The sequence below is a fragment of the Gobio gobio genome, assembly GCF_949357685.1.
Source record: "Gobio gobio genome assembly, chromosome: 7".
Lineage (NCBI taxonomy): Eukaryota > Metazoa > Chordata > Actinopteri > Cypriniformes > Gobionidae > Gobio > Gobio gobio.
In genome coordinates this window covers 19195687-19219515 of record NC_137103.1, presented here as the reverse complement: position 1 = coordinate 19219515, position 23829 = coordinate 19195687, and the positions used below count along the sequence as shown (strand labels likewise).

The following is a 23829-nucleotide window of genomic DNA, read 5'->3' as shown; positions in this document are numbered from 1 at the left end:
TACAACTTCTCACTCAGCCATTTTACTCTTCTCTTCTGCCATCCTCCCTGCACTGGTTGATGCTCAGTTTTGTTTTAGCCTTGTGCCTGCTTCTACTGGTCTCTGTCTCTCTTACAGTATCTGTCCTTCTACTTGTTGCTTTTTCTCGATTCATGTATCTTTCCAGTGCCTATATTTTCTTCTGGCCCTGTTTACACCTAGTATTTACATCCCTCTTGAGTGATCTGAACACCAATTACAGGGCTTTAATGGAGTTGCTTATAGTGTTTCTCAGCCGATTTGGAGGTAGCCACATTGCATTAGTCGTGTAAAATGACCTGCTAATACTGCGCTTAAACAACGGTTTTAAATGGTAAACCGTCTTTAAGGAAAATAAAATTGATTAAAAAATATATACATATACATAGAGTTTGGGAGGGTTACTATTAATGTGTATTCTGTTACGGTTAGAATTTAAAAAAGTATTCAGTAACGTAATCCAAGCACCACAACAATAAAGTATTGTGATCTGATTACTTTTGGATTCCTTCAAGATTACATATGTAAATAAAGTCAAGTAAAAAGCAATATTTAGGATAATGACTGCGCTTACACCAGTAGGTGGCTCATACCAGTCATGACTGGCAACAGAACCAGCTGTCAATTAGATATATGCCTTCAATTCTAACGTACACCGAATTCACTGTTAATATAATTAATCCTCCTGCCACCCACTCGAACCTATGATTTTCTCTGATTTATATATCCGCACCTGATCGTCACATTTTGACATGGTAACATTTCCACTTAAGTAGGCTGCTTTTAAATGAACATTTAGCTATTCTTTGGCCAAATTGCATTTCCTTGAGCCTAAACACAGGCTTTACACCCTTCAAACATAAATTGCCACTGTTTCCATTACTATAATTTCCTGAACACACACACACACACAAGAAATTAAATACGTTCATCCCAAGCAAAGGCTGGATATAGGCTTAATGAGTTTATTGTCATATACAGCGCTTCACTGCGTTACATATTACATACTAATCATCTGATTCGTCCTGGTTACCATTTCAGTAAAATGCTCTCTCATGGTACTTTTCTTTTCTTTCCTTCCTTTTTTGTTTTTAACTCTACTTTTCTAAATTTCTCTCAGATCTGTCTTGCCTCAATTGCTAGCTGGATCCCGCAACTGCATAGCTTAATAACAGTTTACACATTAGAGCCTTATTTAATGAAGCTCATTATGTTGAAAAACATTCTTATCAGAATTTCCTTTGTTTTATATAATTGCCACTAGGTGTTCTAGGCATATGGTTTCCTTGATTGGTTTTTCAACACAAGTAAAAGTGTGACGCACGTTCGTTGTTTTACCGTGAAATAAGAGTTCCGTGTCTTTATTTAAATCAACACGTTATTGATCTATCTCTCATCAACCTGCGACCCCATCCTGTAGCAAATTACAGTTACCAGATTTTTGTATCCTGATTACGTAACACCATTACATGTTTTCCGTTACTCCCCAACTCTGCATATACATGACTTCGCAGATCTTCTCTGCAGTAACCGAGATCATGTAAAATGCGTAGTTAATACAGTAGTTTGACTAATAATAGACTAAACTTTCCCATTTGAAATTTCCTATTTGGGGTGAGATTATGTTTATATATTTGTTGATGCTGCCTTAGAATCTGCCTAGAAAAATGATTCTTTGGAGTTTGCATAATTAAGATGCGTACGTTCTAGAACAGTCTTTATGTAGGACACCTATGGTGCCTTAAAATGCTGCTTCACCTGGTCATTGGGTTTCTGCACAGAGAAACTGGCGTAGTAAGGTAACAGACCCATTTGAGATGCATGTAAATACCAGGTGTTAACTGAAATCTCTCTTGGCTGTCCACTTATGATTTAGATCACCCAAACAAATGTTAATATTAGTTGTAAACAGGGCCAGAGTCTTTTTCTCATACAGTACTCTTTACTTCCATCTTTACTCTTTACTCTCCATCATTCATTGGCTCTCACTTTCTTTCTCATTTTCTGATTGTTTTCCTTGGTTTAAGCCTTGTTGCTTACTTTCCTTGCCACTGTTTTCCGCTGTAGATGCTTCATCACGCAGCCTTGCTTCACGTGAGCGTGTGCACAAAAGCAGTGCGACGGGCCCTGGCACCGCTCTATCATCTCTTGTTCTAAGACAAAAGGGTGGGTAATGCATGTCTTCTCCTGGGAGCACCCTGGAGACTCACTACAGGGATGGGTTTCATGTCATCCTCTCTACCACAGTCCATTTATTTCCCCTCTTAGGCATGGTAACAGAGTATGTAGTGCTTTGGAATATATTTGCGGACCGTTTTATAGGCTTGACGAAACATTTCCTAAGACCTGGGTGCTTTCCAGTCGCATCAGTATTTATGCATCATTTATGCACCTAAAATCTTATACTTAAATTCTTGTATTCAAATTTAATGTATTCTTGGATTTCAGTGGATGCTTGTAGATGTTAGGTTTGCATCTATTGTTTTACATTTCATTTCTTAAGTTCCTGTTGTTATTTTTACCTTATATTTTTAGGTGCCATATTTATTTTATTTTATTTTCTTTCTTTCTTTCAAATGTTTGTGAACAGGCCTGAAAATTCTTTCCCCTTGAATAAATGAGTTGCACATTGGTAACTGTTGGTGTGTTATGATACGCAGGTGACAGGGATAACATGGCCAGTCGGTCTATGTCTCCAGGCAGCAAGCATCGCCAAGAGAGTCGATCTTCCAAAACCGACAGTCACTCTAGCCGATCCGTTGACCAGGTGAAGAGCAAGAACAATGACAGTCTGTCTGCCAGCGAGGCCCTCATTCTCAAATCAGACACTGGCAAACTGAGGTCTGACTCTCACAGCCGCTCTCATTCCCCCAACCACAACACCCTACAAGCCCTGAAAGCTGATGGTCGAACCTCAGGCCTTAGGGCTGAGTCTCCGAACCCTGGCTCCCGTTCCTCCTCACCAAAACAAAAGTCCTTCACTTCAGGCAGATCTAGCCCATCCAGCACCAGTTCCCAACGCTCATCCTCTCCTCATGATAAGAACCTACCCTCTAAAGTTAGTCCTTCTTCTAAAGCTCACCTGGACCCTCCTCGTGAGAGATCCAAATCTGACTCCTATACGCTGGACCCTGACACTCTTAGGAAGAAGAAGGTTCCTCTCATGGAACCTCTGAGGGGCAGGTCTACATCACCCAAGCCAAAACTCCCACCCAAAGAGAGCAAAGGAGGAAGCAGCAATGCCGAAAACCGAGCCCCATCTCCCCATGTAGTTCAGGAAAACCTCCACAGTGAAGTGGTGGAGGTGTGTAGGTCCAGCGCCTTGCTATCCAATGATGAAGCCAATGATGAGAATGCAGAGTTGAACAATGCTGAAGAGGGCTCCTCCAAGGTCCACTTTAGTATTGGAAAAGCCCCGGTCAAGGAGGAACTTGAAAGTCGTTCTTCACCCAAAGTCAGCCGTAAAACCTCCAGCAGGCATGTGAGACCCAAAAAAGACAAATCTGGGCCACTCTTTAAAGGTGAAAATGTGCGTCCCGCTGAACCCGCCAAGCAAGCCATGTCACCTTCTGTTGCAGAATGTGCTCGTGCTGTTTTTGCTGCCTTCCTGTGGCATGAGGGCATAGTACATGATGCCATGGCATGCTCTTCCTTCCTCAAGTTCAACCCTGACCTGACCAAAGAACATGCACCCATCCGTAATTCTCTCAGCTGCCAGCAGGGTTTTGATGAGAAGGAGAACAAACTGAAGAACCGCCACTCTCTGGAGATCTCCTCTGCCCTCAACATGTTCAACATATCACCACATGGCCCAGACATTTCCAAGATGGGTAGCATCAACAAGAACAAGGTTCTGTCCATGCTGAAAGAGCCACCTCTACCTGAGAAGTGCGAGGATGGAAAAAATGAGGCGGTCTCTTATGAGATGACCAGCCACTCCTCCATGAGGTCTAAGTCCATCTTGCCTCTCACCCTCCAGCACCTAGTAGCTTTCTGGGAGGACATATCCATGGCTACCATAAAAGCGGCTACACAGAACATGATTTTCCCAAGTCCAGGATCCAGTGCTATCCTTAAAAAGAAAGAAAATGAAAAGGACGGCAAGAAGACCAAGAAAGAGAAGAAGAAGAAAGAGAAAGCTGAGGTGCGCCCCAGGGGGAACCTCTTTGGGGAGATGGCACAGTTAGCTATGGGAGGCCCAGAAAAGGATACCATCTGTGAGCTTTGTGGAGAGTCTCACCCATACCCTGTTACGTACCACATGAGACAAGCCCACCCAGGTATACTGCCATAAATTATTGGGTCTTACTCCTATATTATTTCTATATTCTACTCCTAAATTATTCAGAGCAGTTCCAAGGAAAGTTAAAAAAACAAAAAACATATGGAGATTGTTCATCAGTGTTCTTTACTGTGATCTCTCAGGTTGTGGCCGGTATGCTGGAGGTCAGGGCTATAACAGTATTGGTCACTTCTGTGGAGGCTGGGCTGGTAACTGTGGAGACGGTGGAATTGGAGGAAGCACCTGGTACCTGGTGTGTGATCGTTGTCGAGAGAAGTATCTGAGAGAAAAACAAACAGCTGCCAGAGAAAAGGTATGTCTGTCATTACCAATGTAGGGAAAATCATAATATTTGTAGATACTGCATCTCTAAAACATTGTATACTTCTTCCTTGGGTTCAACCCTTTGGTTCTTGGATCAGGTTAAGCAATCAAGAAAGAAACCTCTACAGGTGAAAACCCCACGGGCTCTGCCCACTATGGAGGCCCACCAGGTGATCCGTGCCAATGCACTGTTCCTGCTGTCTCTGAGTAGCGCCGCTGAGCCTAGCCTGCTTTGCCATCACCCACCCAAACCTTTCCACACACATCTGCCCAGCCTCAAGGAGGGAGTGTCTGAGGAACTACCCAACAAGATGGGCTGCCTCTATCTGCAAACCCTAGCACGGTAAATACATTGTGATCACCTTGATCACCATGACCATGGGCAGCCTTGTTGTAGTATTTCGGTGTATTGAGTCTGCATTGTATTGTCTTTCTGCAGTCAACACACTGAGAACTTTGGGGCCTATCAAGATGACAACCTGTTTCAAGATGAGATGCGTTACCTGCGTTCTACGTCAGTCCCTGCTCCCTACATCTCAGTCACCCCAGATGCCTGCCCAAACGTTTTTGAAGATCCAGGAAGTAACATGAAGTCCATGCCCCCAAGGTACTGTAACAAGCCATCTCCCAAAGTGCTGTGTACTAGCAACCTAGTGTCTATGAAGATTTAATGTTTCAGGTATTTTTATTATTTCTGTAAGAAGTTTTTTACATATATATATATATATATATATATTTAATAACTTTGTTCCTTCAGTTTGGAGACAAGTCCAATCACAGACAGTGACACAGCCAAGAGGACAGTATTCCAGCGGTCATATTCAGTGGTTGCCTCTGAGTATGATAAGCAGCACTCGGCCTCCCCAGCACGTGTCAAAGCAGTGCCGAGACGCAGGGTACACAGCGGGGATGCAGGTACTGGTGTGTCACTTAGTACAACACAATTACAAATGGCTCCATATTACCATCATTTACTGTGTAAACTACAAGAATGCTGAAATCACTTACATGCACCAATATAATGATACATGGCTAAACAAAACTGCCATATTTTTACGTATACCTTTTTTAGCAATGTTTGAATACTCAAATCCTCAGAGCAGAGTTTTGAATTAATTTATTGAAACTGGCGGTTCGGAATAAGTGATAGTTGACCAGAAATGTTAGATGCCACTTTTGTATTTAATTTTTTAAATATTAACAAAGAATAAAAATAAAAAAAACTGTTACTGTTTACTTCTAAAATGGTGGTATTGTGATGACTTGCAATATTCTAAGTTAAGATAAATGTTTAAAATCTAAGTGAAACGTGCTTGTTTCTACAGAAGTTGGGTCATCGCTACTTCGTCACCCTTCTCCTGAGTTGTCTCGACTGATTTCAGCCCATGGCTCTCTCAGTAAGGGAGAAAGAAACTTCCAGTGGCCTGTTTTGGCATTTGTTATCCAGCATCATGACCTAGAGGGCCTGGAGGTGGCTATGAGGCATGCACTCCGCAAATCAGCCTGCAGGGTGTTTGCCATGGAGGTCAGCGATTATTCTTTCAGACATTCTCTAATTTCATTCATCTTCTTCCTGTCCCAGATTGTTCAGGCACAGACAAACACTGTTGAATATTAACTATAAATTAGAGGGTTCCCAAAAGCATGGTAAACCTGGAAATGTTTTAATTGTGATTGTGTCTGGAAAAATCATAAATGAGTAAAATCGGAAAATTCGATAGTGAATAAAAATGGTAAATTCTAGATTTTTTTCATCAGTTTGACATTAAATGTTTTTTTGAGAGTAATCACTGTTAAAAGATGTATAAACATCCTTATCCAATTACTCTTAAACCTTTTGTTCTGTGTTTCCTTCTTAGGCCTTTAATTGGCTGCTGTGTAACGTTACCCAGACTACCTCCCTCCATGATATCCTGTGGCACTTTGTGGCATCTCTGACTCCGTCTCCCTTTGAGACAGAAGAAGAGGAGGAAGAGGAGAACAAAGGGAACAAGGAGAACCTTGAGCAGGTGCGACCTGATGATAACACTGCTAATGGTTTATTAATAAGCCACTGCTCACTTGAGATGAACAGGGATTTCTGACAAAGGCAAGTTTTCCTTTTTCTTGCAGGAGAAGGATCTAGGTGTCTGTGAGCACCCCCTGTCTGACATTCTTATCGCAGGAGAGGCGGCTCACCCGCTGCCCCACACTTTCCACCGTCTGCTCCAAACCATATCTGACCTTATGATGTCACTTCCCAGTGGAAGCTCACTTCAGCAGATGGCCCTGAGGTATCTTCTGCCTCTGCATAGAGACACCATTAAGCAACCTCATATAAACTTGCTTAAAGAACTCTGTCTCATTACACAACTCACATTTTCTTCTAAAATATACAAATCTACTGACTTTTTGCTGTTTCACCAGGTGTTGGAGCCTTAAATTCAAACAATCAGATCATCAGTTCCTGCATCAGAGTAATGTATTTCACCACATCAACAACATCCTTTCTAAATCAGACGATGGGGACAGTGAGGAGAGTTTTAACATCAGTGTACAGTCAGGATACGAAGCAATCAGTCAGGTGGGGATATTTTCATCAACATTTCTTCCTGTTGCCTTTACATTTATACTTTCTATCTAAATCTTATATTGCACTCAAGGTTTACATTTAACATATATATTGCAGGAGCTTTGTGTGGTGACCTGTCTGAAAGATCTGACTAGCGTGGTGGACATTAAAACATCCAGCCGACCAGCCATGATTGGCAGCCTGACTGATGGCTCCACTGAGACGTTCTGGGAGTCTGGAGATGAAGATAAAAACAAAACAAAGAGCATCACTATAAGCTGTGTGAAAGGCATCAATGCATCATATGTCTCTGTCCATGTAGACAACTCTCGTGACATTGGAGTGAGTTTGCGAACTATTGTTCTTTATGTTTGTCTGTTCGTTGTCAGTCATTACAGTATTAACACTCTCTATGTTGGCCAACTGTTAATTCTGTATACACTTAATGAAGAGTTCAAAGTACACAAGGCCTGTACAGCCTTCAAACAGATATGACATTTTGTCTTGACAGTTTCCTAATACATTAATACATGTGTCATGAATAACCTTTGCTCTGTTTTCTCCCAGAATAAAGTCACATCAATGATATTCCTTTGTGGGAAGGCTGTGGAAGATCTCTGCAGGATCAAACAGGTAGGACTTTGAATTTTCAAACCGATATGAGACCATATCAGATGCACTGCAGTTAATTTGCTTTAAAAGGCTGGGTTGTAATTTTATTTTTGCTGTGGTCTATGAATTTATCACACTTCCTGATATTTATTTAGATAAATAATATACTATTCCACTTGTTTATGTAGATTTGAGAGTGACTTCATAAATTAATTTAAGAAAGATTACCTTTTATTGCACATATCAATAAATTCTTGGTTACCAAGGCACTGGTAATTACCATAACATCCAGAATAATTGTGCAAGGAAAAGGAAAATTACATTATGCAATGACTAAATACAAATGTATATTATTATATTTCGAAATACATTTACAATTATCTGTCAATGTTTTTACAATTTGGTAAATGACAGAAATGTCTGTTAACACAACCTCTTGTCTATACTTCTGCATGTCACATGAATGTAATTTTGAGTTCAAAAAGATAGTTAGTCCTGAGGTTGAGGAGCTACAAGGTATGTCTGCATGGAAATGTAGATCACCAGACCAGCGTCTGTGTCCCTTAGGGTCTTTAAGGACATTTCACTGAATGGACTTTTTGTTGTCTCAGATTGACTTAGACTCAAGACACATGGGCTGGGTGACCAGCGAGCTGCCTGGAGGGGACCACCATGTGATCAAGATCGAGCTTAAGGGTCCTGAGAACACACTTAGGGTTCGGCAGGTCAAAGTGCTTGGCTGGAAGGAGGGCGAGAGCATCAAGATTGCTGGGCAGATATCAGCCAGTGTAGCCCAGCAGAAAAACTGTGAGGCTGAGACGCTGCGTGTCTTCCGCCTCATTACATCACAGGTAAGCTTAAAACCAGAGTCATGCACGGGTCCTGTTTGTTTAAACCCACACACGCAATACGCTGCAAAACACGTAAATACAAACCTTTGACCGTTTCATTAAATATTAGCAGTCCATCCGTCAGGTACCCACCCACATGCAGGACTCAAAACCATCTCAAACAGGTCACTAAGCTGGTCAATATTTGTACATCATAAACGTTGATACCACAATACCAGACACACTGATTATATATCAAACACTTTTGTGTGAAAGCAGCATTTCAAACACTCATTTCAGTGGCAAATACTATAATAGTCATGTTGATGTGTTCATGTAGGTATTTGGAAAACTAATTTGTGGGGATGCAGAACCAACACCAGAACAAGAAGAGAAGAACCTGCTTTCCTCACCTGAGGGTGAAGACAAGGTCAGTACCAGCATCTGTTGTGTTTGGTGGCTCCTTACAACCATTGCTTAGTGCCCTATCAAGTGCTGAGGCATAATATGGAGGAGTTGAATTCTGTTATAAATGTCTCATCTTCAGGCTCCATCTGATGCAGACTTGAAGGAGCACATGGTTGGCATTATTTTCAGCAGGAGCAAACTGACCAACCTTCAGAAACAGGTAACACCATTAAAACTCTAGGCTCTCTATAAAACCTAGTGAGCTGCCTAAAAATCCAGATAGTGGACAAAGTGGGAGAAGTGTTGAATGTAAATATACTAATAATTAAATACCAAAAATATGAACAAACTTTTGTTTCATCTAATGAGAAATGGATCGTTTAGCTAGTATTTTTAATTTATTAGAGTATTGCATTATTTGCTTAGCAACATGCTAAAGCCGCCTTTTCACTATCTCCAGCATTCGCATAAGATTGTCACATTTCACCCCCAGTGGCAGTCGCACAGAACTGTCAAACTGGTCGTGAAGCAGGCGTTACCTTCTGCTTATTCACCATGGTAAAATTAATGAATATTGAATGTATGAAAATATCCACTCACAGTTTTCTTGAAAAGGAAAGCATAGTTTTCTAGGGCTAATCAATGAAAATAATCATTTCAGACATAATTATTCATAACTGCCCATTTTAAAGAAGTAGTTTTTAAAGATGATAATTTAGTACATGGTAGTTTGATGATAGTTTGAATGTGTTTACCAGCCGGAGCGAACTCTTCTGTGAAGTTCTCTTTGGTGAGCTATTTCCAACTCTTGAAATTAAAGGGGTGGTAAAACACATTATTTTGAAGGCTTGATTGTGTTTGTGGGGTGCACTGTAACATGTGTTCATGCTTCGTTTTTAAAAAAAAAAATCATTATTTTTCATATATTTGACCTTTATTCTACACTGCTCTGTCCCTCCTTGTAAAACGGTCTGATGCTTTCCGGGTTGTATGAAGCCAGTCCCTCAAAAATTCGCAGTGGGCTCAGATTGGTTAGCTGGCCCGGTGTGTTGTGATTCGCTAACCGCAGTGCACGTTTGTCGGAAGCGATACACCCCTTACCTTTACCGGTAGACTGTGCTTTGGTCAGTATTAGAAACGATGGCATCAATAAAACCATACCAATCTGAGCCCGAAACAGACCCAGAACATTTTAGTGAAGATAATCGAGCAGAACCTGTTCAGTCCTCAAGAGTAAAGACTGCGGATCTATAGTGATCACTACTGAATGGCACTTTTGTATTTTTAGAACGATTATAGCCAAATATCTGTGGCAAGAACTATTAACCCAAAACGAACACTAAACACTGGCTTTACTAGTAGCCAAATCACACACAGAACCATGTTTAGCATGCCTGTAGATAAACAATACATAAAAGCTCTAATCAAAGAATCATTTACACTAATGCCAAGTTCGCTGCTGAGATTTTAACGTTAGGTGTTTGTAACGTTAGGTGTTCGTCGGATAACGTTAAGTATGAATGAGCATTTAACAGACTGGTTTGCAGAACAGCACTGTCATCTGTTTACTTCCTTGCTACAAAGTACAACTAACCTATTACAGGAAAACACATCGACGAAAAATAAATCAGACTTACAGGTTGTGGCCCGTTAACAGCTTCTGTTTGTAAATCCAGCTTTCAGGACAAGCCGAGGTGCAAATCCAGCATTGAACTCGCGAAGATTGTGGATGTTTTCCTCCGTGAAATGTGCAGCGGGAGCCGCGAGCCCGTCGTGTATTCACACTGAACCGCTCATGAATTGCAACGGACGAATATTGTCCATTATGTCACATTTTCCAGTCTTCTCCTCCGACCCTGTCTGTCTCGTGCTTTATGATGGGCAGCATATATCTGAGACCTGTTCCCCTCTGTCTCAAACACATGCATATAACATGCTGTATGTTAAACGCCCATCCCCAGACCTGCAATCCGGATGAAAATAACAGTGTTTCGTCGGCATTGCAGCAACACCACTCCTGCCTGTAGCCTACCACTATACCACAACAGCGCCGCGATACAAAATGGCCTCACCCCCCCTTATTTAATATTCTCGGAGAAGGGGTTTATGTAAATATTGGGACTGGTGATGTCACCAACCCTGGAGGAATATCTGTAGTCGCCTAGCGGCCGTTTGCTGTAGTTCTTAGAAATGGATTTCTTTAAAAGCAAATATCTCCCTTTGCTTTAAACTTTGAACGTTGTAACTTTGCAGATGTTGTTTATGCTCAAGCAGCAACATTACACCCTAGCTAAAGTTAGAATAGTGAAATCGTGGTTTACCACCCCTTTAACTCCAAATAAACATAGGGTGCTTTCACACTGGCAGTTTAGTTCGAAACGGTTCACATGAAAAATTGCCAATTTGAAAGCCGTCATGCGGACCCGGGTGCGTACCGAGAATACCTGAAGGAGGTGATCTGAGTTTGGTTACACTTGAACTGTGGCGTGATTCACGTGAATGTAAAAGCAACATGGATAGTGTTGATAATTTACCTTGGATGCGAGCGAGAGTAAGCCTGCAGTTTAATTGCGCATAGCGAATGCAATCAGGACGGCAAATAAATGGCAATCCGCTCTCGCCTCTTTTTACATTAGATTCTGTAAGCAGCAGAAAGCCACCTTCATGTGACTCACATACAGTAACCCCAAGTGTTGTTTATTCTGCTGCGTATAGCAGCAAATTAATAGCAAATTAATAAAAAAAAAACATAATATATTGACCCGTGTTCTGTTTTCTATCATGTGCTGTGCATGTTTGTGATGACCTAAGATGAATGCAAGTGCTCCAGGGTTCAGTAGAATCAAGTTGAGTGTGAAACCAGACCAACACTGCGGGGGGCACCGAGAACAATCAAGCTTGGACTTGGACCGCAGCAAATGTGCCCAGTGTGAAATGTGCCCCCTTTGTTTTGGCCTGATTTTGTTCGAAATGATGTGACACCAATTTGTTCTTTGATTTCGCTTGACTGTTTGCCTCCCCAGGTATGTGCCCATATCGTCCAGGCCATCCGCATGGAGGCCACACGAGTGCGGGAGGAATGGGAGCACGCCATCTCCAGTAAAGAGAACGCAAACTCTCAGCCCAGCGATGATGATGCCTCCTCTGATGCTTACTGCTTTGAGCTGTTGTCTATGGTGCTGGCCTTGAGTGGATCTAACGTTGGCCGGCAGTATCTGGCCCAGCAGCTCACCCTACTGCAGGACCTCTTTTCCCTACTTCACACTGCCTCACCACGTGTCCAGAGACAGGTTTGTGAATGCATCATGAACCGCTAGTCTTGAACTTGACTTTCTAGTATTAGGATCTGATATACAACACTATACTTGCCATGCAGGTGACGTCACTGCTCAGACGCGTTCTTCCTGAGGTCACCCCCATGCGCTTGGCCAGCGTAATTGGCGTAAAGGCGCTACCACCAGCAGACATCAGTGACATTATCCACTCCACCGAGAAGGGCGATTGGACCAAGCTGGGCATATTAGATATGTTTCTGGGCTGCATCGCCAAGGCCCTCACTGTGCAGCTCAAGGCAAAGGGCACTACTATAGGTGGCACCGCTGGCATGGCTGCAGGCAAAGGAGTCACTACAGTCACCCTACCCATGATCTTCAATTCAAGGTTAGCTTGCTTGCAATTTCATTTGAGAATTGTTTAAAATACTTCCTAAAATGGCATAAAGTGACAGTAATCAGGGTGTGAATTTAAAGAGGTAGTTCACCCAAAAATAAAACTTCTTTCATCATTTCATCGCCCTCATGTCGTTTTTAAACCCATAAGACTTAAAAAAAAAAAAAAAAAAAACGAATTAAGATATTTTTAATGAAACCTGAGAGATTTGAATGAATTGAAAGTTTGTTACACCAAAACTTTGATGCTTCAAAAGTTCATAAAAAGATTGTAAAGCAAATCCATATGAATCGAGCAGTTTAATCAAATATGGTAAACCAAGCTTGAACATGTTAAAGAACAAACCTCATTGGTTCTCACACCTCAAGCTTGCACATTTGAGCTTCTGGTGTTTACCATATTTGATGTGCTCTCTGTATGTGCGTTGATTCATATTTATGAGAGAATAAAAGCCTAAATTAAACTTGTTTTAATATATAAAGCAATCATGTCTCTTTAGATTTAGATGCGCTTAGATTATTTATATGGATTATTTTTACCATGCCTTTATGAACTTGAAGTGTCAATTTTGTTGTAACAAACTTTCAGTAGATTTTAATTTGATAAAAAATAACTTCATTGTGCCACAAATGTTTTTTGCTGGCCAGGCTATTAAATAACCTTTTATTGGTCTTTGTGTTTGTGCAGCTACATACGGCGTGGATTGAGTCACTGGTGGATGAAGGGCTCTACTCCACCCCAGATCGCTGAGATTATCATTAAACTAGTCAAAGACATGGCTGCTGTGAGTATAATGGCCCATCTTATCCTGAACACCATTTTCATCTTAATATGCAGAAGATTTGCTGTTCAGCTGCATGTTCATGAATTATATAATAGTCTTGCACTGCTTAATGTGATCTTCAGAAATGATCCTTCATCGTTTAAGTGTCTTTTTACCGCAGGGGCACCTCTCGGATGCCTGGTCCAGAGTGACTAAGAATGCTATTGCTGAGACCATCATTGCTCTCACTAAGATGGAAGAGGAGCATCGCTCTCCAGTGCGCTGCATTGCCACAACTCGGGTATGACTCCACTGCACTCACTTCATCTGTCACAACTGAACATTTGCCAACTAGGTCAGTATTACTCTGGACCCTTCAGTGGGATCAGAAGAGTTTGGTGGGTGGGGTTTTCCAGTCACATGATACAGATCAACAGCAGCAAGAAATGCAACATTCCTAAAAACAAAGAATTACTTTTATTATAAACATGAATATGAACTCGTCCATAGTCATAGAAAACCATGGAATTTAGTTTTATAAGAAATATAACACACACATATAACCTTTTTATAAATATTTTAAAATTAATATAATCCTTATCCAGGACTGGGGGCAGTTGTGGCCTAATGGTTACAGAGTCAGACACACTACTCCTAATGTGTGTGCACTAACTTGGATGGGTTAAATGCAGAGGACAAATTCCTAGTATGGGTTACCATACTTGGCCTTTACGTCACTTCACTTCAAAAGATTTTTAAAGTCACAGAAATTCACTGGGCAATAATAATACGTGTAGGAACTTTGTATGAAAGACTTTTTCTACTTCCTCTCTTTAGCTGTGGCTCGCATTGGCCTCTCTGTGTGTGCTGGATCAGGACCACGTGGACCGACTGTCTTCAGGTCGCTGGATGGGGAAAGATGGGCAGCAGAAGCAGATGGTAAGGCACATTGGGCTAAATATGCCTCTGGGATGCTATAAAGCACAACCAGTGCAATAGTACATTACAGTCGTTCAGCCGAGAATGAGCTCTTTACCTTTTCGGCCTGACTTTTATTTTCCAGCCCATGTGTGATAACCATGACGACGGAGAGACGGCAGCCATCATTCTGTGTAATGCGTGTGGAAACCTGTGCACTGACTGTGATCGCTTCCTCCATCTCCACCGGCGCACACGTTCCCACCAGAGACAGGTGAACCTGAATGCTCACACAGATCTAATCAGCGTCAGTTGGATCAATTATTGGTCACAACTAGGGTTGAGAATCAAGAATCGTGTAGTTACTGGCTGGTTGTTCAAATGACATCCTGTTGTTAAAAATACACACTGGAGATTATTATAGTAAATATGCTACCAAAAGTAATATAGTATCTAATAATACATTTGTAATAATAAAATAGCAATAATTTAATAATTGGAGTGAAAAATAAGATAATTTAAATGAAAAATAGAATCCTTTTAAGTTTCTTGTAACACAATGGCTTGTGCAGGTGTTTAAGGAGGAGGAGGAAGCCATTAAAGTGGACCTACATGAAGGCTGCGGCAGAACCAAACTCTTTTGGCTCATGGCACTGGCTGATTCCAAGACCATGAAGGCCATGGTGGAGTTCCGTGAGCACACAGGTGATACTTCCTCACTTTGTAATAACCTTTATTTTTCAAATGGATATTATATATAATATAAATACATAATTTCTCTCACCTCTGAGTCTGTAAATACAGACATCTTACAGACATAAGCCTATAACATATTATTAATACGTATGTTAAATGTTATATAACAGATTATAACAGAGCACTTCACAACAGAGGTGCTTTGCCCCCACAATTTAAATATCTGGGGCATTTTTGTCACTTTTGCATAATTTCTGACCCTGACCACTAACCGTTAGGCCACAGCTGTGATGCATCCTATTTTCAGAATTCTTTTTTATTTGACTAGTGGCTTCATTTTACAAATTGTTATAGCTAAAATGGCATCTTTGTAATGTCCTTCAGGTAAACCAGCTTCTAGTAGTTCAGACGCTTGCCGCTTCTGTGGCACCAGGAACGGCACAGAGCTGTCCGCAGTAGGAAGTGTATGTTCAGACCAAGACTGTCAGGTATTCCCTCAAAATGTCAACATTTTTTGGCAAATGATATACTTTGATTACACGGTTAAATGTTTTAGAGGAATTTAGTACATTTACAAACATATTGTCTTTCTGTAGGAGTATGCAAAACTGGCCTGCAGTAAGACTCATCCGTGCGGCCACCCGTGTGGTGGGGTCAAAAATGAAGAGCTGTGTCTTCCCTGCCTACATGGTTGTTTCAAAACCGAAGCCTGTCTGAAACAAGATGCTGATGATATGTGCATGATTTGCTTCACTGAGGCTCTGTCTGCTGCCCCAGCAATCCAGGTACAATAGAATAATGCCACTGCATGTGATGATATAAAGAGGATATTGAATTACATACATACCGCGTGTAATTTTCTGCCCTGGCATGTTTTCAGCTGGACTGCAGTCACGTGTTCCATCTTCAGTGCACAAGAAGGGTTCTGGAGAACCGCTGGCTTGGGCCTAGGATAACCTTCGGGTTCATGTCTTGCCCTATTTGTAAGGTAAATAAGCTAGTGTGCACTTGCTTTAGGAGAGTTAAAGGTAGGGCTGAACGATTAATCAAAATAACCGAAATCCCAATATGGCTTAGTGAGATTATAAAATTACAAAGACTGTGATTTAATGAAGTGTATGCGCCTGCGTTTCTGAGGGAAGTGCGGCACTATGTTCATTTACACGCATGCAGCTTATGATTATTGATGAGTTTTCAGTGGGAATGCAACATCCACTAACCATCTTCCCAAGCTTGTAGTGAGAAGCGCCTAGGAAAAAGGATTTTGAAGGATTGTGTGTAATACATTAGGGCTGCAACGGCATGAAATGCTTTGACGTGTCACATTATTTACGTTCTAGAATAGAACAGATCTAGAATAATGGCAGCTTCTGCTCCCGGGGATAGTGAAAATGATAATTTATCATATATAGCCAGACCGCGACATTCAAAAGTGTGGGAGTACTTTAAACAGAAGCCGAATAAAACTGTGCTTTGTTCGCTCTGTAACCCCGGTTTCACACTGCACACGCAAGCTGTGCGGTCAGCGGTGGCAGAGCAGAAGCTGTGCGTGTGGAGAGCAGAAGCTGTACGCGCCCGTTGGGCTTTCACACTGCCAGTGTTTGTCTCGCGAAGCTGAACCGTGGCGTTTGTATTACAAATACAGACGAATATTGTCCATTCGGTCACCTTTTCCGGTGTTCTTCTCAGACCCGAGTACGTCTAGTGCTTTGATTTATTATGGCCAGCATATATCTGCTGCAAATGCGACCGGGTTCCCCTCTGTCCCAAACACATATGCATATATAACATGCTGTATATAGGTAGTTTACATGATTAAAGTAACATTAAAGTTAAGATATGCCTCTAGTTTTAATAATTTAAATGTGTCTTTGAGGTTTGGGCAAAAACTTCTGGCAGCTTTAGTCGTTGTTTATGCACATGTATATCTTCAAAATAGACGACTAGTTATACATTAACACTGCTGAAAGCTCCTGTATGTGAACCTTTTGCAGATAAATACAAGTGCACTTTCGTTTACTATTGACACAAATCAATAAGTAAATCATACTCAACTATTATAGTAAACAACATTTCCTAATTAGGCCTACTCTGTATACATTTTATGATGAATAGCATCATTACTTATACATAATGTTTAAAATGCTTCTTGTGTTCATATATTTCATTATAAAATGGCTTAAGTACACTACCCTTCCTGAAATACAATTAATATTGTCATCATTCATCGATTTCATGTTAAAATAATATACAAATTCACTACCCTCTTTGAAGTACAATAATCAGTAACAAAGAATCATCAGATTAATCTGGAAAAATAATCGGTAGATTAGTCGACTAATCTGAAAAATAATCGTTAGATTAGTCGACAGAAAAAATAATCGTTAGTTGCAGCTCTTATTTATATATATATATATTTAAATTAAAAATTAAAAATTAAATCAAATAGAAATGAAAATTATTGTATGAGCTTCTGTTACTGTTCGTATTTCATCTATAGCACACATCTGAGCCACTCCAGTGCAGCGGCACAGTAATCACATGATGTTTTCCTGTAATAGTATAGGGAACAACATGTTATACATAAATCACGTAACCGTTCATGTTTTTGCTTAGGCTACATATATGATTTAGTTTGAATCCAACTGATGCATGTGTGCTGAATGAGCGATTAGCAATCAAACGCATGAAACAGAAGTGTGCTCTCTCTCTCTCTCTCTCTCTCTCTCTCTCTCTCCTTAATGTCAAGTAACCACAGCAGCTATATGGGCGAAAATATTGAAATTATGCTTAATATTCAATTAATTAGATACCTTTAATTCATAGACATCTCTAATCTTGGATATCTCCATAGCTCAGTTTGTTCTGTTGTCTGTTTCTTTGTCTGGACACAAACACTATACTGTACACACTGCATGGTATCGTTTTTTGAGCAATTTAATGAGTACGAGTGCTGTTTCGGGCTCCATTACTGATACTGGTATCGGTGCACCCCTAGGTTCTTATTTAGTTTAATATTTTACTTTCAATAATAATCATCATAATAGAAATATTATTATTATGTAATTATAGTGATATATATAGTCATACTTTTTTGAGGGGCAAATTGTGCAGCACAGAAAACCTGAACCTCTTAAAATATTGTAAACATCTCAATTACATTTTCCCCTCAAATCTTACAAGCCTAGTTAAAGGGATAATTCAATAAAGAAAATTGAAAAATCTATTTTCTCACTGTCATATCAATCCAAGGTTATGAGTGATTTTCTTCATAGAATGGGAAATTTTTATGTATGCTGGCATAAACGATGATGAGTAAATGAACTGCTGTGGCATCAAAAGCAGCCAAATCTCATACAAGATCAAGTTTTCTGCAAGAACCAAAGCCAGTCTAAACTCCCAGTTAGATGCTGTTCATGATATCCAACACTCAATGTGCCATTTATGTCTGTGCTTGGTTTTTGTTTATTTATTTTTTTAGAACAAAATAAACCACTCTGTCCTAAAAGACCTGCTGGACCCCATCAAAGAGCTGTATGAGGACGTGAGGAGAAAGGCTTTAATGAGACTGGAGTATGAAGGACTACACAAGAGTGAAGCCATCACAATGTCTGGAGCTCGATTCCACAACAACCCAGCTGGATTCGCCATGAACAGATACGCTTACTACGTTTGCTTCAAGTGCAAAAAGGTTAGATCTTCATGGCACTCTGTCCCTGTGTGTTTTCTGTTTTGTATAGTGTTCACAAATCTTCAGTGGAAGTTAAGTCACGTTTTATGTAGCGCTTTTTACAAAACAGATTGTTTCAAAGCAGCTTTCTTTACAGGGATATTAGGAAATGAATACAACAAAGATTACTTTGGCTGTACAGCGGCTCAAGCAAAAGAGGTTTTGAAGAATCTTCCTGCTATATAGTGGCCGAGGAACCTTTCAGATTGAAGGAAGCATTTCTATTACTCCAGAAAGAAAATAATTGGGTTTGAGTGAACTGTCCCTTTAAGGATGTCTCTGTTTACTTTGAATAGAATGGAAAAACATGGTTGACAAAAAGATGAAACGCAGCTCACTCCTGTGGAGGAAGAGCTATTTGCTGTGCACGTCTGCATGAAATGAGATTTAGAAGTACAAGTGTAGATGACATATTGCCGTAATGAAGCCGTTTCTCCAAGTGTTGTGCTAACAGTGTGACTTCTTACTCATCCAGGCCTATTTTGGGGGAGAGGCTCGCTGTGATGCCGAAGCAGGACAAGGCGATGATTATGATCCCCGTGAGCTCATCTGTGGAGCATGCTCGGATGTGTCCAGAGCACAGGTCAGTGGAACAACAGTATGTTTGGGGCGGGCAGCAAAGCACATTTCATTTGTGAGCCTGATTTTGTTCCTTTCTGCATCCAAGTCAATGGACAAATATATAAAAAACATATTTGCTTTTTTTCAAGGGAGCCAGGGTGATGCTAACCTCCAGGTTGGCCTACAAAATGTGAAGTTGATCGTTTAGTCACTGGCTTGATTCACTGATGCATAAACCGTATTAAAAGATTTAGAAAGAAAGTCTGTGTGAACTTGAATAATTAGCTACACATCAGAAATCACTGATCACTGCTCGGGCATTAATTAACACTGTTACTTACTGTTTGTGGCAGTGCTGTCAAATCCATATCGTAAAAGTGCTGACATTGCGACTGAATTAAATGTAAAAAATAAACTGAATTAATTTTCTCCAAATTCTCTGGGTGGGCAAAGCAGAGAAAAGGGAGGTAATCTTTGCGCGTATGACGGCAAACAGAGAAAGTTTCCAGATTGGCCCATCTGAGCTTTCATTTTCTCAAAGGCAGAGCAGGATACCCAGGGCTTGGTTTACACCTATCTCCATTTCTAGCCACTGGGGGACCATAGACAGGCTTGGGGAACTCATATTAATGTTAAAAAAACTCATAAAGTGACATTTTCACGTCATGGGACCTTTAAAAAAATTATATATTAATTTGTGCTTTATACAAAATGAATCTTAACTGTTATGAAAATAGTTATAATTCAAAACAATAAGTACATTTCGCCCCCAAATTTTCATCACTATAATTATTTTTGCATTACAAAATTGTTTTGGTGTTTTCATGTCATTTTGTTTGTAATGCTAATCATAGCAAAACAGAGAAAGTGGTTGCAAGGTATGTGCTTATTTGGTATGAGTTTTTTTTTTAGTTTTTTTTTTTTAGACCTCTTTCTTTTTGTTGCAGATGTGCTCTAAACATGGGACTGATTTCCTGGAGTACAAATGTCGTTACTGTTGCTCTGTGGCTGTGTTCTTCTGCTTTGGGACGACACATTTTTGCAACGCCTGTCATGATGATTTCCAGAGGATGACCAGTGTCCCAAAAGAAGAGCTGCCCCATTGTCCTGCTGGTAAAATGCTTTTTAAATGTTTTAAAGGGATAGTTAACCCACAAAATAAAAAATGTGCTTTTAATTTACTCTCCCTCAGGCCATCCAAGATTTAGGTGCGTTTTTTTCTTCAGTATAACAGTAAAGAAGATTTTTAGCTGAAACTGTTGGTTATTCATAAAAGGCAAGTCAACGGCTACCGTCACTTTGGGAGTGAAAAAAGCATGCAGACAAAACAAAATTAGAACCTATGGCTCCTGACGATTCATTGAGGTCTTATAAAGCGAAACGATTGGTCTGTGCAAAAAAAACTGAACATTATTTACAACATTATTACCTGTAATCCACAGCCTCTGCAATCGGTCTTGTGCGCAAGCTTCCTGTCACATAATGACGTATGTGCAACAAGCACCACTTAGGTGAACAATACAACACGTGCATCTTCCCTCTGTTGTAAACAAACACACATGCGAGTTTTGCTTCCAATGCCAATGCCAATATGCCATTATTCGAATGGAAGCTCGCACTCCAGACTGTCATGCTCAGGACCGTTTGCCGAGGCTGTGGATTACAGGTAATAATGTTTCCATTTCTTGCACAGACAGATCGTTTTGCTTCATAAGACCTCAATGAATCGTCAGGAGCCACTGGTATTCATTTTGTTTTACCTTTATATATATTTTTTGACACTCAATATGACGGTAGTCATTGACTTGCATTATATGAATCACCAAGGACCACAGTTTCAATTGAAAACTTTACTGATCTACTGAAGAAAAAAAAGCCACCTACATCTTGGATGGCCTGAGGGTGAGTTTTTTTTAACAGCAATTTTCATTTTTGGATGAACTATCCCTTTAATAAAAACTTCCCCACCACCACCATTTTTTTTTTTTTTTAACTCATGTATCATCCTTCTCTTGTTGAATTAAGCCTTTGTTCTATTACAAGCTGTTTTCAGTTATTGAAACATTAGCCAACAAATTGGCAAGACGGCATGTTGACTTTCTTTTATTCCTCCCTCACAGGACCAAAAGGAAAACAGTTAGAAGGAAGCGAGTGTCCCCTGCATGTGGTACATCCTCCCACCGGAGAAGAGTTTGCGCTGGGCTGCGGTGTGTGTAGAAATGCCCATACCTTCTAAACGCCATGGTCCTGTAATGATCTCTCTACATATATTCACCCTCCTGTGGCGGCTGACTCCCTCTTCAGCACAGCCTGAGAGCAGATACACACCGGATGTCCCATTCTGAGGGCGCCGTGACTGGCCGCCGTGCTCCAGGGTGCATCCTCCCTCTCTTTAGACACTGAAGAATGAAAAAAAAGAACAAAAAAAAAAACAAACGTTGTGACGTGTTTGCATGCAGCCGTTGTAACCCTGCGGCTTGTATAAACGTTGCACACCTCCTGACCACTGAAGTCTAACAAATGTATGGAGGATTTTGGAAGTGAATCTGAGACCACCATGGATGGGCCATGATTTCAGCTTCTCAAATACAAATTTAAGATTCTATTGTTGTATGTTAACTGACTATGTTTTCGTAATCCTGTACAGTATTCCTTCACTTTGGAGTGCATCATGGTTTGACGGCTAAAGATTCAAATGCTATAAGAGGACTTTAGAATGTTACGCTGGAGGAAAATAGTGTACGATTTATCTAATCTTGTATATAATGACAGTAACCCTTCATATGTGTATTCCAATGTTGCTACTCTACACTTCAGTTTTCTTTGATATTCTGGGTTATGTTTTGAGCCAGAACTTTTAATGAAGTGCAATACTGGGTGTGCCTCCTCGCAGATGTAAACATATGGAATGTATGTCAATAAAGCCACTGTACATTTTTATACAGTGATACACAGGCTGTTGTGTTTTCCCCCGGCAAGTACAATATAATTTCTGTAGTCAGAATGTTATCGAGGGGCTTATTGTCTGCGGTGTCTGCCCTTTTGTCTCAATGATGTGGTATGAAACCATTTTTCTGTTATTTTAATTAAAAACAAAAGGTGAGTATGTTCTGCTTTTGTATTGTAAGAACATCCTTGGGGCCAGTCTTCACACCAAATCGAAGAAACTCGAGGCAAAACGAGATATATTAGAAATTGTGGCTATTTAGTGGTTCTTTTGGAGGCATATAGGAAGGAATATTTGGGGGTGGGGGGTGATAAACAGCTGCTGTAAAAGACAAAAAAATGCAACTTGTGAATCTGCTTTGTATTATTATCTGTGGATGGAGCTGAATGGTAATAATAAACCGGGTTCTCTGTTCAGCAAGGTACAATACAATAGGAGTGTCGTGTGCTTTTCTTTCATCTCGCATTCATTCATGAAATATGCAAGTTCGAAAAAGAAAGCATACAAAAGCAGCTCATCTGAAGAGAAGACACAAATAGGCAGAGCTTGGCGACTCGGTATGTCTTAAAGGGTTAGTTCACCCAAAAATGAAAATTCTGTCAGTAATTACTTCTGTTAGTAATTACCCTCATGTTGTTCCAACCATGTAAGACCGGAACATAATTTAGTATATTTTTGATGAAATCTGAGAGCTTGCGCGAGAACTGAGATTACGGCGTTCTTCTTCTACTACTACTTGTTACTGGCTGCAGAACGCCGTAATCTCAGTTCTCGCGCAAGCTCTCAGATTTCATCAAAAATATACTAAATTATGTTCCATGATTAAACCATGAAGGTCTTACATGGTTGGAACAACATGAGGGTGAGTAATTACTGACAGAATTTTCATTTTTGGGTGAACTACGTTAACCCTTTAAGATTTTTTTATTTCCTGAAATATGTGCGTGCTGCCACCGTGGCTGCATGAGGTTTGTGTAATTTTAAATCCAGTTATAGATATGCCGCGTCACATCCGTTTGCCATCTGCGTGCTCTGTTGTACGAGGAGCTGAGCTGTATGTGAAAAAGCATAGACCGTAAAAGTGAAAAAAGTTACAAGAAATACAACACAATGTAAATAGCTACTGTAGATGTGAGAAAAGCCAACCGGAATTTATACGCAATTGTCACAACACATCGTCGTTGCCGTATTTTGAATTGATCAAATATTATGCAATGCAATGTGAGGATATTTTCAAAAGTCTTTAATGTCTAAAAGAAGTAAACATTTGTATCTTTTGAAATGTTACATGTATAATAATACCCCCCGGGATCACATTTGCATGTGACTCAGATAAATTGGAAATTACATATTTAAAAACCTTATATTTCCAAAATGTATCAAAGTAACTGAATAAAACAACAACTGAATGCTGTGGGGTGTCCATCTTTCTGAGCCACCATGCGCCCCCTGGAGGAAGAAACAAGTAAGTTCATTTTGAGTTACAGCCGTCCAATGCTACTCACTCACACTCGCCTGGC

The 23829-nt window shown here is 40.4% G+C and overlaps 1 protein-coding gene across 26 annotated transcripts in view; it reads left to right on the top strand.

The window, feature by feature from the left end:
* Positions 1-22739, top strand: part of mycbp2 (MYC binding protein 2) — a 142465-nt gene extending 119726 nt beyond the window's left edge. For 11 of the 26 annotated variants that reach the window (XM_079820952.1, XM_079820953.1, XM_079820946.1 and 8 more), the window contains 28 exons: positions 2679-4298; positions 4444-4613; positions 4723-4967; positions 5064-5231; positions 5382-5545; positions 5950-6149; positions 6484-6633; positions 6737-6897; positions 7031-7187; positions 7293-7517; positions 7743-7808; positions 8399-8638; positions 8958-9047; positions 9165-9245; positions 12049-12315; positions 12402-12685; positions 13382-13478; positions 13639-13758; positions 14295-14396; positions 14521-14649; positions 14948-15080; positions 15456-15559; positions 15668-15856; positions 15952-16059; positions 18553-18762; positions 19277-19384; positions 20310-20475; positions 21483-22739. In XM_079820952.1, the coding sequence (XP_079677078.1) occupies positions 2679-4298; positions 4444-4613; positions 4723-4967; positions 5064-5231; positions 5382-5545; positions 5950-6149; positions 6484-6633; positions 6737-6897; positions 7031-7187; positions 7293-7517; positions 7743-7808; positions 8399-8638; positions 8958-9047; positions 9165-9245; positions 12049-12315; positions 12402-12685; positions 13382-13478; positions 13639-13758; positions 14295-14396; positions 14521-14649; positions 14948-15080; positions 15456-15559; positions 15668-15856; positions 15952-16059; positions 18553-18762; positions 19277-19384; positions 20310-20475; positions 21483-21598 (5870 nt within the window). In that variant the 3' untranslated portion in view covers positions 21599-22739. Of the gene's footprint in view, positions 1-2085; positions 2185-2678; positions 4299-4443; positions 4614-4722; positions 4968-5063; positions 5232-5381; positions 5546-5949; positions 6150-6483; positions 6634-6736; positions 6898-7030; positions 7188-7292; positions 7518-7742; positions 7809-8398; positions 8639-8957; positions 9048-9164; positions 9246-12048; positions 12316-12401; positions 12686-13381; positions 13479-13638; positions 13759-14294; positions 14397-14520; positions 14650-14947; positions 15081-15455; positions 15560-15667; positions 15857-15951; positions 16060-18552; positions 18763-19276; positions 19385-20309; positions 20476-21482 lie in introns of all 26 variants that reach the window. The other 15 variants (XM_079820961.1, XM_079820955.1, XM_079820954.1 and 12 more) reach the window with 3 other exon arrangements.
* Positions 22740-23829: the final 1090 nt, after the last annotated feature.